The sequence below is a fragment of the Lonchura striata genome, chromosome 6, assembly GCF_046129695.1.
Source record: "Lonchura striata isolate bLonStr1 chromosome 6, bLonStr1.mat, whole genome shotgun sequence".
Lineage (NCBI taxonomy): Eukaryota > Metazoa > Chordata > Aves > Passeriformes > Estrildidae > Lonchura > Lonchura striata.
In genome coordinates this window covers 44,882,272-44,897,904 of record NC_134608.1, presented here as the reverse complement: position 1 = coordinate 44,897,904, position 15,633 = coordinate 44,882,272, and the positions used below count along the sequence as shown (strand labels likewise).

Genomic DNA, 15,633 nt, shown 5'->3' with positions numbered 1-15,633 from the left:
TCATCTCATGCCCCTCAGGGTATCTCATTATTTGCATTTATGCTAGAGTTTCCAGCAGTCACTTACAAAAGGTGGCTGCTCCCAGAGCTTCCATTTAGAGGCAGGAGAGATTCTGACAAAAAAAGGGAATGTATTAAAATGAAGAACTTTTTGGAAATTCTGGTCTCCTTTAGGTCTGATATCAGACAGGTTTGAAAACTAGCAACATATCCCTTTAGATTGTAAGTGGCTGAGTCTTCCAACAGGACAATGTAATCTTTGTGCTGAGAGACAACAAAAGATCTTCCAGTAATAAACCCCACCCTGCTGCTTACCGTTGTCCAAGCTCAGTATGCTCAAATTCTGTGCCATTTTGTCATCCTTGAAACAAAAATCCACCCTTTCCTGCTTACAAAAAGTATATGTTACAATTAACTACTTCTGTTATCAGTTTATAGCAGGGGAAATGAGTAACAATTTGTTTGGTCAAAACTGCAGAGTGATTAGTTCTGTAATGCATGAACATCCAGCTGGAGCCATGCCAGGGCACATTAGAAGCAACCAAATTCCTAACTCTAGTGAAAAGGATGCATGGGACATTAATAAAATAAAGTTTTAATTCCATTAATAGAGGTGACAAGGTGAGAGTGGTTTCAGTCTCTCTCTGAAACCACTATACCCCCCAGACATTCAGGAAGTGTCTCCCCTTTTTCTCCTCTGTGCTCTGCCCTCCGTAATTAGCTGGATGGACTCTGGCTGCTTAAAGGAGGTAAAAAAAGATAAGATTAATTTCTCCTGAGCTGCCCCCAAGACATGGGCTCCTGGTTAACTCTTTCCTTGCTTGTAAGACTCCCTGTGTACCACCATGCAGGACAGGCCACTGCTAGAGCAGTGAGTAGGGAGGGTCACACTAGGATCAGTGATTGAACATGGGAGGCTGAATCTCCTGCAGCACCTGAAAAAAAATCTCTCAACACAACCACTTGTAAGACAGCATTTCTTTATTGCCTGTACTGTTTGCACACTAAGAAAACATACTTAAGGTTGTACATTGAAAGAACCTGCTGGTTCTTGCCATTGCAGTATGACAGCACTGATAAAGGTACTGGCCCATATTTGTGTGTCAGGTGTGTTTCACACCTTTGTCTTAGGTGTGCTGTGTACAAAGCGTGGGAGGCACACATTCAGAACATCTTAGCATGGATTCCCCTTCCCAAAAATCACTCCTTGCAAACACAAGTAGTTCCCCTGGAAACACTGTAGGTCTTACTCCAGGCTCCACACCAGCTACCCTGGTTCCTTCAGGGCCTCTTGTAGCTTTCCAATTCCCAGTCTCTGGAAGGCATTAGTGCAGTTAAACAGTGTTAAGCCACAGCCAGCCAACAGTAAGGACTGAACAGGATCTTACTGCTTTTAGCTCTTCCTTTTACTCAGAAATCCTGCTCATCCAGAGAAAAACTTCCTCTTTCCTATCAGAAGTAAAGGGCACCAGAAGGAACCATGGAAATTCTTTGTAATACTGATGTCTGTAGGGGTGACTCAGAGTACTTTTCCTGTCTGGGATATTCCCAGCAAAAAACGTGCAATAAATAGGCATTCAGAACACCCACCTCATCCCAAGAGAGGAAAGACCATGGACAAGTACTGGCCCTTCCCTATACTGCAAGATCTGCGGACTGCATCACAGCTGCAGTATCTTGTGCCTAAAATGTCAGAGTCACATACAGAAACAGCCTCGAAGACAAAAGGGGAAAGGGCACTAGCAAAAATCTCACTTAATCCCAAGGCTTTGAGAGCTGAGCTGCAAACCAGAAAGCATGGCACCCCAGATGCTCTATGCCCAGGCATTGTGGCAACTTTGCCAATAGGAGCACTTCTGGGGACAGTTTCTACCTCTGCCCTGCTTCTCCTTGCCCTGCTTTGCCTGGACCCTTAGTGACAAGAAGGTCCCTTCCCAAGGGGAACAGATTGAGTCCAGCTCATTCTCAGGCCCTTCACCAGTAAAGCGAGGCTGGTGCTCCAAGTCCCGGCAAGAGAAAAAGGTACATTTCACAGGCAGCTGCTTCATGCTTCCAGCCCAGGTGCTTTTGAAAGCACTCTAGTGGGATCTTTCAGGACAGAGGGTAAGGCAGTTCCAAGTTGCTGGAGATTCTTCAGGAAAGGATAAGAGAATGGGAGGAAACAGGCAGCATTCAGCCTTAAAACAGGCTATATATGGCTCCCCTGGTTTGTACAGCACAAAGGGCCCATCCTGCAAAGGACTATGAATCAGCAGCACATGCCAGAGCCTGTGGGTCCCAGGGCAGCTGCTCTGTGTTCTGTAAACATTCACTTTAAGGACAGTGAACAGGTCCATAAGGGTGACAAAGCAATGAAAGCCATTGGGATTCATCCTATCAGTTCCTATTATGATCACATATAGAATCTGTTAACTACAATATTGGCAAGTCCAACCAAATCCTGCAGTAAATCCAGGGCCCAATCCAGATCTTGCAGGAAGTGGTGGAAGTGTTCCCATCACAGCAGGCTCTCAGCTGAGTACTGCTTCTGCAGAACCAAGAGGAGATGCTTCTCTCTGAGACAGGTGGATCACTACTTAGAGCTAGCCCAAATTTAAAATATTTTCTTTCCTTCTTATACAGAAATTCTATTTAATACAGACCCACTGTGTCCTCTGGTCTCTGCTGCTAGGCCACTTCTTTTCCAGAAAGAACAGGAACAAGACTTCATTCCTTTACAGGGAACAAACCTCTCCAAGACAGAAGGCCCAGTCTGTGCTACTAGCTAAGACTAGCCAAATTCTCCCAAAGAAGCAGAGGCCTCTAGAGACCAGCACTGCATGCAGACTTGGAAGTAGAACAGTGCAGATAATATGCATATTTTGGCCTGATTTATGCCTCAAAATTCACAGACTGGGAAAAGCTGCACCTTCCCCAAGTCTCTAGAGAGCTGATACCACCAAATTCAGCTTGCCTGAAAGGAACCCCCAGCTTCTTGATACAGCATTGGCACATGTCTCATGCTGACACGTTGTGCTTTATGTGCAGCACCCTTTCCTCCTGCTGATATCCTCCAGCTGCAGGGCATTCTCCCTCTGCCTGTCTTCTTGTGCTGTCAGCAACCTGGAAAGAGTAGCACAGATCAAGAATACAACCTGGTTACTGAGCTCTTCCTGCCAAGGCATTTGCCTCTACCCTTTGCTCTCCACCAGCCATTTAGGATTTATATTTAAGATTGCAAGAAGTGACAGGCCCAAAGACTGGACTTCTCTGGAAGTTCAGCTAGATAAATGACATACAGAGAATGAGCGTGAATTTCCAGGGAACATGGAAATAAACTGGACACATACAAGAGGGGGTACCATGACTTGGTAATCTGAACACCAGTGTGAGTGGCCTGTGCCTTTATTCCCAAGATCCCCCATGGATGTCAGAATCCTGGGTTGTATGCTCCACCAGGCTGGGCCATCTTGGGCAGCACCATGGTAATAAAGCATGCTGAAGGCACGTGCTATGGGAGCTGTGATTCACCTAGCTGACAAGTAAATCCACCCAGTTAATGAACAGCTAAGTCCTGCTGTGGCTCAAACAGACATGGTGCAGGAGGAGGTGAAGAGATCAAAGAAAACAAAAGGATAGTTTTCTTGTGAGATTTTAAATACTTTTCCCCAAAAACTACCCTTTTTTAAACTAAAAATTTTGGAGCAAAGTTCCCTCAGCTGAACAGTATCTTATCTCATTTTTAAATGATTGCCACTGAAATAGCTCAGTCTGTACAGTGCTTATTAAGACAGGGAAGAAAGAACCCTTAGAGCTGCATGAAAACTTCAAAATGAAAACACCAGTTTAAAATCTGGGACAGCATGCAAGGTTTTTGTGATGAAATAGTCAAATTGAACTCCTAATCTTGCAACAGCCAGTTCTATCAGGTGAAGCTTTGTGTGCAAGGAGTCCAGTCTACACTTGGTGCTCTTCAGGCACAAAAGACAAGGACCTGGAGTCAGGTTTCTTTTGGGATTTGACAGAGTCAGTCTCTGACAGCCCCCTCTTCTTGCCCATTCCCCAGGAGAACCCACACCAGTCACCGCCAGCTGGGGAAGCGTCCCAGGGTGCTCCTGTTCACTGACCTGGCCATGTGCAGCATGGGCTCCATGACGTTGTAGCCAGTCATGGCACTGCACTCGTAGAACACAGCCTTGTACTCCTGCCAGAGAGCACAGCAAGCACCCATGGTGACTGCCAGCTCTCCACCATCACCATTCACCCAGAGCCTTGGGAGCTCGCCCATCCTCATCCCCAGGAACCCTGCCAAGAGCCATTGGAGCCAGGAGGGTGGCTGCTACCCTGCTGGGGTGCACACCCTGCTCACCAGCCCAGGAGGACGAGATACTTTTTCAGCATTGGGGGCCAAGCCAGCGTGTCCAAAAGGAAGCACTGGGGGAGTTGTTTGGGAAGAGAAAACATCAGTCCAGGGTACTTTGATTCCCTTCCTTTTTTGCTGTGGGTCCAGAAGGCAGGAAATACCTTTGAAACCCTGTCTCCCCCCACCCAGGGGCCAAAGTGCCAGCAGGCAGGCAGTCAAGGGAGTGAGGAAAGAGGCAGGATGATGTTCCATTAGGGAGTTCTCAAATGGGAAATCAGCCATGCATGTTCCCCTCAGAAAGACTGAAATGAGGCATCAAGCCCCATGAGAAATACATGAGCCTCCTCAAGGGCCATTGTCTGCCACATACAGGCCACCACCTCATCCTCCCTTGTACCAGAGGGACCTGGGTACCTGTCCACATTGGAGAAACAGGGGGTGGGAGGCACCATACTGGAAAACAGCTCCAAGAAGGGCTTTCTGCCAGCCAGACTGCCCTGCTCACAGCTGGAGGGTGGCTGCAGAGCAAGTCAAACAGCAGAGCACCGAGTCACACCTTTGCCAGCCTTTCCCCCTCCACCTTGGGTACTTTCCAGGTCTCTCTCTGTACAGCATCCAATTTATTTCCAAGCAGAAAGACCACAGCTCCATCCTCTATACCTTCCTGCAAAAGAAATAAAGACCCCTAAAGAACCAGCCACTCCGAGCAGATCCTTTCAGCCCACCAAACAACACCTTCAGTGGCAGCAGGATCAGGCCCATTAGACCATTAAAGGGCCAGGGATTTGTGAAATGAAGCTTGAACTAGGGAATCATTCCAAATATTTGGTAGGTTGAGCTGGGACAGTGGCAGAGGGGAGACAGGACATAAGTGTCTCTCAGGAAAATAAGAAGCCTAAAGAAAAGCAGCTTTCCCCATAGGCATTTTGGAATTTGTTATCTGGCAGTTCTTCTTCATAAGCTCTGTAATTTTTGTATGTGCAGTACTGTGTCTAATGTGCTGTCCTAGACTCAACAATCCCTTGCTGAAAATTCTCTGGATGAGCAAGTTCACCCCTTGTAAATTGTCTCCATAGGAACTGTTATTCTTAGGCAATTCCTGGAGCACCTTACCTCTGGTCAAACTCTATAATTCCACTGGCTCACTAGAACATGGTCAGAGTAAGAAAAGGGCTCAAAGTTATTTCCATACTCAAGTGCCCTGGATGACATACAGAACCTGAACAGCTTCAAAACAAAATAAATACAAAGATGGGGAGAGGAAAAGAAGATGGAGATTAAAATACACAGATTTCATTTTGTGGACTCAATTTAACCTTCCTCTTGAAAGGAACCTGATTTGCAGAGGCTGGTTAGTTTTGAAGATCTTAACATTTGATCTTTTGGAGTCCAAAGACCTAAGTGGTTGTTTGGGTTTTTTTCCCCAACAGGCTTGTGGAAATTAACAATACTAGAATTCTCCAATCTATACTTACTCCACTGAGATCTTGGTTTTTTGAGACTCAGAACAATCAAAACAAAACCACCCTTGAAAATTTCCCTTCACCTCTTGATTATCTACACACAACTAATTTAAAGTATAAAGAGAGGTATTTTTGTATCCCCAAGAAGATAAAAGCCACAGATAAATGCTTTTAGTGAGTATTTGGAAATAAAGGATGGGGGAAACCCAAGAGTATTAATACATTGTTACCAAAGTTTAAATTAAGAAAGGAACTAAAAAGAACCACCTCCCTTTCCTGTGCATAGGCCAGACACCAGGAGATCTCCCTGCCTGAACACAGGTGAGATGTGACCACGTTTAGGAGATGTAGCCAGTGCACATGGGCTGCTTACAAACCCACACTGCTCTTGAGAAACAGCCCTCCCTGGTTTAGTGGGCTACCACTGGCTTTGTTACCTTTGACACAAAGCCTCTGATTCTAAACTGACCAGCACAGGAATCTGCTTTGACAATTCAGCTTCACAATAGGACTTCCCGGGGCAGTGAGAAATGTCACTTCCAGGCAGGCTGTTGGAGCAAGGGAGCACCAGCAGCACTGGAGCCCAGGTCCCGCTCTCACCTGGACGCTGCTCATCCAGTTCCGCACCGCCAGGAAGGAGCACTCGGCCGTGATGTCGTACATCACCAGGATCCCGTCTGCCTTCCGGAAGTACTGCTTGGTGATGCTCCGAAACCTGAGCCCAGACAAAAGCAAAGGCACCCTCAGAACCACGGGGAGTGAGGGAGTGGGATTGTCCGTCAGTGCAGGCTCTCTGCAAGGTCTGGCAGCACCCACACCTGATGTGTTACTCAGGGCTGGTGTCTACGCACAGGTGACAGACCCCTGCACCTTTGAGACGGGCCAGGCAGCCATGAGTAGGCAGGAATCTTGCCAAATGCATGGTGCTGAGAAAGCAAGAAAGAAGACCTTTGCAGATCAGGAAGAAATAAGCAGAAGAATCTATTTGGGTGGGATAGGAAAAGGTAATTTCCTATTAAAAGGGAAACTGATGGAAAAAACATGATCTTTCTCTATAGTCTGGAAGAATCTGCAGACTAAGCTGTACCACAGTACAAACTAGGCATGCATAATGCCTGTCCCAGGGCTGCCAAAACAGCAGTTAAGAACTCAGCATCAGTACAGTCTGTTTCCACTATTGAATCTATATACCAATGGCATCATGCATAAATAATCAGGTGCTAGACACAATTTCCAGGAAAAACTCCTGCCAGACATCTACTTTCTGTTGTCTGTACCATTTTAAACCACAGGCTTGTATTTTGTGAATAAATTCCAACAAAAGCAAACCAAACAACCAAAACAACAAACCCGAACCTTAGAATCTGTAAGCACTTTGTGACAGAGCCATGATAGAACCACAATGATTGCAAACTGATGGAATTAGCAATGTCATTAGGGAATTAATAAATGTAACAAAAGCCCCGAGATCTCACCAGAGAGCTGTGTATTTCAGCCCTGCAGAGGATATCAAACTCTCCTCTTACAAGCCAAGAAAACCTACAGCTGTTGCCTCCTGCACTCTTCAGACAGCTGCTTGAAGCCTGTCCTTTCTTGCTGCAATATTCTGGCACCTACCCAACTAAGAAAGCACAGACTGTATCTTTGGCAATCAAGGTGCACCTCTGGAACTGCCAGCCAGGCAAGATGCTCCAGAAGAACCATCAAAGGTAGCATGCGTAAGTCTCAGGGAAGTCACTGAGGAGCTCTCCTTGCATGCTTCAAGGGGTTCTTCCATCTCCTCCTTAGATATTTACAGTTGAACACCTCTAGTTAGAAGTAATTTATATTCCTCCAGAAGTAGAAAAGGCTTTTTCTTCTTCCCAGATCTCCTATTTGGTATCAGCACTGAACCAAGCTCTCTCTTGTGGGCACACACCTAAGACCTACTAGTGCTGTAGAAGCCTGTAGTAAAGGTCCTTCTGCAGAGACAATATCTTGATTTTGGCCTCTGCTGCAATCTGGCCTCCAATAAAATGTCACTTTTTTGTCATAGCAGCTACCCTTACTGCTCAGTTTCAGCATCAAAATAACCACAGGAGTCCTCTCAGAAATAATTATTTCTTCAGCATGATGCCTAATTTTGGAAGACAGAGTTGCTTTCCTGTAGATACTCCTACTTAGTACATTCCCACCAGCTCTGCATGGTCTAGTTGACTGAGACAGACAGCAACATTGGCACAGTTTAGGATTAGAATATTCCCATGACCTTGGCTGCCCCCTGAAGGCCTGCCCCCATAAATATTTAGCTCAAAATACCCAGTGCTTATTTTTGTCAGGCCCTTGAGGTTCATGGTCCTCTTGAAATAGCTTCCCATCTTAAGCTTCAAATTGTATCCTACATAAAATGTAATTTACATGGAGCCAGTGGTGGGCCTTCAACTCTAGTAGCAGATGAGGGTCAAATGTGTCCTCTACTACTCTGTTCCTCACCAACACTGCTGGTAACATCTAGAGATATCCCATGCTTTAGAAACTAGAGGGCTTCAAATAGGAAACAAGTGTTCACTGTCACAGAAAGCTGAACAATCTCTCTACCAAGGATTATCACTTCACAAGTCTGTCAGCAGAAGGGACAGTGAAAGGGGCCAATAACCTCACTGACAGAGTCCAGCAGGGTTGTTCAAATCACCTTCCCCACAGGTCATGTTAATTCAGCTGGCTTTGACAGCTGAATCAGATCTGGAAAGGGTCAAACCCTTTGAACCCTGTGACATAAATCTATGGACAGATTGCTTGGAGCCACAAGCATACCGGTCAGACACATGGAAAACTACTTTTCTGTCAACCCTCAGAGCGATCTCCCCAGGCCCTGCTTCACAGCCACAGCTTCTAAAAATCTCTGGAACAGACCTTTGCTGCAGGTTCAGCACTGGAACAGCTGTCATGACCTGTCTGGTCCTTCTGAAGCTGATAATTTTCCCAGGAACAGAAATCAGCTGCATGTGCGCTTTCCCTTTCCCCCACTGAGCCCAGCAGAAATCGCTTACCTCTCTTGTCCAGCTGTATCCCACAGCTGCAAGGCAACCTGGGTGTTATCCACCATTAGACTCTTCACCTGGTAATCAATACCTGTTGGGAAGGTGACAATGATTATGAGGTAGGATGGGGAGAAAGCAGCTTGCCATTACAATGGCCAGACAAACTCCATTTAGTTTAGGGAAATTGCAAGATTGATTCAATACTGGGAGAGAGATCATCTTTACCCTCTAGCTGGGCTATAATACAGGCAAAAAAGCATTTTCCCAGGCTGCCTTTCCCACCTTCCTTATCCAGATGAACCAGGCACCCTATTACTTACCAATGGTTGCATTGAGCTCAGCCAAGAACCTGTCATAGCAGAAGCGGTGGATGAAGGAACTCTTCCCAACACCAGAATTCCCAACAAACACCACTTTAAAGATGCGATCTGGGGAACAGCTGGCTGGTTCCAGTGCTTGGAGCTACAATGGAAAAAAGGCACAAGGTTTTGAAGAGCCCAGCTGCAGGTAGTGCTTTGATTTAGGGACTGGACCACCGCACTGTAAATCTGTGGAGCTGGAGTTTGATGGGAAGAGAGTCAGACACCCTCAAGGCCCCAGCAGGTAGCAGGTGTTTGAGGAATAGCCCCAGGTAACTGCACTCACCCTGGTTTCAGTGCCAACAGGCTGGGCTCGGGGAGGCAGCGGAGCAGCATCTAGGCCATCTGCATTTTTTCTGCAGTCAGAGTCACCCTTCAAAGTCATCTTAAACCACTCAGGATCTGCTGCCAAGGGCCATCTCTCCTCATCTCTGCTGTTCTCTCCAAAGTTTGTGCTGCCTCCTTCTGTCTTCATCCATACCCCACTGCCTGGGAAGTATTTACAGTTCTTTCTGTTGGGTTCTTCCACTGCCACATCCACTGGGAAGGTGAAGGGAAGGTCCGCAGAGGCCAGTTGTCTGTATTAAAGTCCACAGGCAGCACAGATAGGGTGGGAGGGGGGGAGGAGATAGGGAAAGAAGGAGGTTGCAAATTCCCAACCAACCAATGTAATCCAATTAGCGTATCTGAAGCTCTCAAAGGAATTCTATTCACTCCCCACATTCTCTGTGACCAAGGCATCAGTGGCTCCCCTAAGGAAAGAGAGGCAGCTCACCAGAGCTGTACACTCACCTGCTGAAAAATATTTAATTTTAATTAAAATTGCCACTTTGGATTTTTCAGTAATTCTTTGCCTATTGCTTCCCCCAGCAGTGAAAAAATGAGAAAAAACATACAAAACAAAGTTGCTTAAAAAAAAAAAAAACAAAAAAAAACCAAAACCAAAACAACAACAACAACAAAAAAACCCAACAATAAATACCCCTGTATTTCTGTTACTAAATACCATACAAAAAGATATAACAGAATATGCCCACACAAGAGCAGGCTGATGCACTGGAGGTAGAGCTGATGTGGTAGTTGGAGGAACAATCTTCAAAAGAAAACCTAAAACAACCAGTTTAAACTACTGGAATCACGGCAACATCACTGGTTTTCTATGGCTAAAGAACTAGGCAAGGAGTGAGAAGACCTAGAATTAAGCTGAAGATATTTATGCACCACAGATGTCTTAATTGATTTCACTGTCCAGCAGATTGCATTTGGAAGGAAATTAAGAGTGACCACAGCGTACTAGAGTCAGTCTCTCAGAGGCAGGACACCCCAGCCTGCTCAGCAAGGTTTTTTTATTAGTGCAGACAATTCTTTCTTACTCCAGCAAATACACTTCATCTGGGTTGCAAAATCCACCTGCTGCCATGGCTACACTTTTTTCTATGAAAGGGAGCTCACATTCCTGGTTGCCCTCCCTGCATTTGCCACAAATGCCAGTCCAGAGCCAGGCCAGCTGGAATGGACACAAAGTCTTAAAAATGGACACACAGTCTCAGGCTCTGGGGAATGGTGCCTATCTCCCAGGGCTGGCAAAACCACACAATGAGGGGTCTCAAGACCCTCTTTAGTGGGAGCAAAGGGAACAGTACAAAATTCTGAACAGTGATCTCAGATTTAATGGATTTCTTTTCATGCTTCTCAAACAATGTGGTGACACAGCACGGAGACAAGGCAAACAACTACTTCTCCCTTTCTCTCATCACCTTCATTGCCAAACTTCTCCAGCTGTTAAGCCATTCCAGGAGGTTTATTCCAGTAGCAGCTAGAAGGATCTTTGCAAGAAATAACTGGGGAGGAAGATGGGAGAACTTGGTTATCTGATTCAATGGATAGAATGTGCCAGTCACACAACCATGGAGGAGCTCTGCCTCAGACCTTGCCAGGCAACCTCCCACCCTGGGCCCAAGAATCAGCTTTCTCCAGAGTCTACGTGTTTTTCCGTAAGTTCACGAGCCAAGGAGCCTTGAGCTAAATCCTTAAATGCCACTACCAGAACTGTAAGCATTAAAGGTGAGTTGAAGCTGGAAGAAACTGAACCTAGACCTGTGTCTCTGGCTGGCACCAGGAGAAACTGGGCAGCAATGGAACTTTCTGCAGAGACCTGGTCAGAAACAGAGTAGCACACTGCCTTTAAAACTTGTTTGGGGCCAGCAGTTGCAGGCAAGATCCAGCTCCAAGCTAGGTTATTGTATATTCTGCATGTAGAGTGGGAAAAAAAAAAAAAAAAAGAAAAGGCCTTGGCCACAGAGATAAATTGCCCACCCTGGCTAAAGGGAGGCCTGGTGTGCCAGGTGAACATCTGCATAGGTGTAGAGGCAGGTGAGCAGGATGAACCCACCTGGAGCCAGAACCTCTCCTTGAGGCTTTCAGCTGCCAGAAAGAACGCAACCCTTGTGCAATTTCTGCCCTCTCCCATGCCCCAGGGATATGGAGTCTGGCATGAGGCACCAGCGCACAGGATTTGTGCCTGAGGACAAACTGGCACACTTGGGAGTTGATCCAGTCATTTCAACAGAGCTGTCTGACTCAGAAAGAGGCAGTCTTTGAGACTCCCATCCCATTAACAGTCCAGACCTTCTGGTGATGTTTAGATTTGCTCCCCCATTGCTGCAGGCATAACAGCAGCAGGGCCACCTCCCTGTGGAAATCAGTGAACAGTATCCTCAGCTTCATGCTGTGCCAACACCACCTGATGCCAAGACACAGCTAAAGCCACAGAAAAGCTGCACTGCACCACACTCCCAAAACCAGCACCAAGGTGGGAGAACCAGACCCAGACACAGCTTGACTGACAGGGTACTGCAGTGGGCACGGACTGACAGCACGGACACGACACAGACACCCATCTAACCGTTTGACAGGCTTGTCCTCCAGCAGGTAATTGCCTAGAACTGACCCTTTCTTCAACAGGGGATTTTTATTCTGAGGCACCTGGAAGTTGAAAAGAGAAGGAATGAAGAATGTGATTACAGCCCCAGTTCAACCACTCCTCACCTCTGTAGAGCACTTTGGGGAGGCAAGGCTGGAGCCCTGGCAGCCCCACACCATGCACTGGTAATGCTTCACTGGAAGGCTGAAAGAGGTAAGCACATGCCTTGCTTTTCTCAGTTACAATAATTTAATTCCTGCAAGAAGCCATCACTGTTGCTGCTTTCTCCTTCACTTGAAAACCCATCGAAGTGGTGATGTCCCAAACTGAATTGCTCCTTTAGCCAGCCACAATTTTTATTTCTGTGGCTTGCTCTCCACTTGGTCTCACAGCTGAATCTCTTTCCCCATCTACCTCTTTCTTATGCTGATGTTTTGTGGGACAGACCAATTGCCCTTTCCTCAGAAGACACTAGTATCCTTCCTTGACCTGTACTCACCTAGAGCTGCACATGAACCACAGGAAAGAGGCAGCTCTACACAGGGTGATGTACAAGCTCTGCCTTACACCAACATCCCTCTCCATGCTTTCCTACTTACCAGAACAAACACTTCCTACAGCCAGTATTTACCAGCTCCTCAGAGAAGGAGAAAGCAGGACAACCTCTCTCCCAACCCTCTTCCCCCCATACCGTAGCTTTGCCATTCCCAGCAGAGCCACTGCTCTGGCCACAGACACAAAATGTGAAAGAGAGACAGCATGGAAAGGTGCCCATCACATGGGCACTAGGGGAAAGGGAGAGGTATTCAGTCTGTGAATCTGAAGATTTTTAACACATTCTTACTAGTTATTTCCGGGGGAAAGGTGGAGGAAGAATAGTTTGCAGTCCACCAGATCTGCCACTTTCAGCAGTTTTGAACTGACCAAACACCTGCAGGCAGCTCTGGACAGGCCTTCCTTCGTGCTTCCCACAGCCTGGAGGACTACAAAGATTATTTCTTCAATAATCCTTACTGAAGGCTTATTTTTAAAGGCAAAAAAATTAAGAAGCTGTTCTATTGGTCAGAACTCCCAGAACACCTTTGCTGCAATGCACTATAACAAAGGGAGACACTCCAGACTCCACAGAGGGCTTGACCCAACTAGGAGCTTTGCAGGCAAAGAACAAAACATTTTTCACATATAAAACTGATGTTCAAAAAAACCTCCAGCCACAGAAACAATCCAGCACTGAGAGTCTCACAACTGTGGAGCACAAATCTTCCAAGGCAAATGACCCCCAAGTGCATTACAACACTCCAGTCAACACAGCCAGGCTCTGGTACAGGCAATCAGTGGTTCTCCAGCAGGGACAGAAGGGGAAGTTTTCAGTGTTTGAGCAGCTTCACTCAAGGGCACCCTCTACCCACACAGAAGAAGGAAATTGTGTTACAGGCCACTGGAATCGAGTCACAACCTTCAAGTCACTTGTGGAGCAAAAAGACTCCCACACAATCTGCTCTGCCACCTTATCTGGAGGGAACAGCCTGCAGAGGACGGACTTGGGGAAGAAAGGAGGAACAATGGGGCATGTTTTGCCATTGGTTCTGCCATGCTTTATTGCCCTGCCAGGTTTGTGTAACATTTGGCTTTTCACCAGGATGGTAAAGGGACAGATGCAACGTCACAGCTGTGTAACACATGATGACAAGGATTCCACAACAGCACACGTACAAGCACTCTGGATGGGAAAGATTCTGGTTTACCAGTGAAATAAAGATACATGTCAAAAGTAGTCAAAGTACCAAAACACTCTTCATGATGAACAGACATGAAATTTACTCTGTCAACATAAAGCATACAAGCATAACTCAATAGCCAATGGGTCATTGGTGTGAAATTGAACTGCAACCCCTGGGTCTTAAAAATCCCCATCAGTGGTTTGTACATCGACAGAAATAGCCACATATCACCATCTGTGACCCAGCCTCTCTTGCCTGGGACAAGAGAGTGCCCCACAGTGCAGTGGGGCCAGGGTCTGCCCACCCTGGCAAGGCAAGAAACTCTTATGAACTCTTATGAAGAGCAAGGTATTAAGCTGGGAAACTGAGAAGAGAAAAGGAGTAGTGACTGGGTTGCTATCAGCCACATACAGCCCAACTCCTCCTTCCAACCACTTCAAAATCTTTGCTATGAAAGAACCTCTGTTCACCACACCTTCATTTCACAGAAATAACTCTTCCCAGCACTAAAAGAGGGTATTAAGGCCTTAGGTTTCTTTTTAGCCTGTAAAAGCACTGATAGTCTCTGGCAGAGAGTGTATCACACACAAGGAGTCCCCATCAGAAGACTGGGATCTCCTTTTTGCTTCTGCAGGGAAGTATTGCCATTTTTCCCCTCCTTACTGTGAGACAGGCTGGGGAGCAGACCTTCTGCAGGTAAATGATGATAGCAGCATCTCTGCAAGCCCCTGGAGCCCTGCTTCCCTGTGAACTGAAACAAGAGAGCAGCCAAAGGAAAAAACCTTACTCCAGTACAGGCTTCAGCTGCCCAGCAAGACACAGCCTTGCCAGATGAGCAGTGGTGGTAGGAGTTTGCCCTGTGCCTTGTTCCCTACTGCCAGTGCTGGGAGAAGGGAGAAAGCAGCCCCTCTTGTGCTGTGACTCTCTCTGCTGGGCTCTCTCTTGTGTCCACCTGCAGCAGCAGGTCTTAGCAGGGAAGCAGAAGAAGAGAAGAGAGGAGAAGCAGACAAGCTTTGCACACACAGCAGTACAGATGTGAGCTGCAGTCTCCACAGGCCACCTACCCACCCACAGGAACCCACAGGCTGATGAAGCACAACACATGGAAAGAGAAGAAGAAACCATTTTCTTTGCCTGCTTGCACTGGACCCTGCTAAAGAGTGACTGTGTTTATGGCTTTTCCAAGAGGGAGCAGGAAGCTCTGGTGTGCATCTACATAGTTAGCAGCTTTAAAAATGAAGATTGAAGAAAAAAAAAAATTCACATTTTAGAAACACACATACCTCACCTCTATCCAAAATTGTTACTGATATTATTTTATACAGCTCTCCACCTGGAGAACTCCAACCTCTGGATCAAGCAGGGCATTTTGTCTCCCATATGGGAATAATCACTGTTTCCTTCCAGAGTTCTTCCAGCAGTCAGAAAGGCTCTTGTAGCCTATCACTGTCCTCCCTGCAAGTCACCTACTTCCAGATCAGGTGGGGCATGATGGCAGAGCAGGCAAAGACATGGTGGCAGAGATGGGTCCAAGAGGGCAGAGCAGCTGTGCAAGCAACATTTGGGAACACAAAAGCTTTTTAATTTAAAAAAAAAATAATAATAATTAAAAATAGACCACATATCTGTGCTTATCTTGATGCCTGGGAAAGGCCAGAGATTGACATTTCCAGATGAGAGAGATCCTGCTTTTTCCTAGTTCTCTGACACAAGGCTCACTGCTGCACTCAGTGGAGTTCACAGGAATGGGAAGGAATGGGAAGCTCCCCAGAGGAACCTCTGAAAACATCTGCCACAAACTCAGGG

The 15,633-nt window shown here is 46.5% G+C and overlaps 1 protein-coding gene across 2 annotated transcripts in view; it reads right to left on the bottom strand.

Moving 5' to 3' along the window:
• Positions 1 to 962: 962 nt before the first annotated feature.
• CRACR2B (calcium release activated channel regulator 2B) overlaps positions 963 to 15,633 on the bottom strand; it is a 45,933-nt gene continuing 31,262 nt past the window's right edge. For both annotated transcript variants that reach the window (XM_077784242.1, XM_077784241.1), the window contains exons 11-18: positions 12,089 to 12,168; positions 9,470 to 9,761; positions 9,145 to 9,286; positions 8,834 to 8,915; positions 6,405 to 6,519; positions 4,898 to 5,005; positions 4,106 to 4,182; positions 963 to 3,101 (exon numbers count right to left, since the gene is read on the bottom strand). In XM_077784242.1, the coding sequence (XP_077640368.1) occupies positions 3,017 to 3,101; positions 4,106 to 4,182; positions 4,898 to 5,005; positions 6,405 to 6,519; positions 8,834 to 8,915; positions 9,145 to 9,286; positions 9,470 to 9,761; positions 12,089 to 12,168 (981 nt within the window). In that variant the 3' untranslated portion in view covers positions 963 to 3,016. The remainder of the gene's footprint in view (positions 3,102 to 4,105; positions 4,183 to 4,897; positions 5,006 to 6,404; positions 6,520 to 8,833; positions 8,916 to 9,144; positions 9,287 to 9,469; positions 9,762 to 12,088; positions 12,169 to 15,633) is intronic.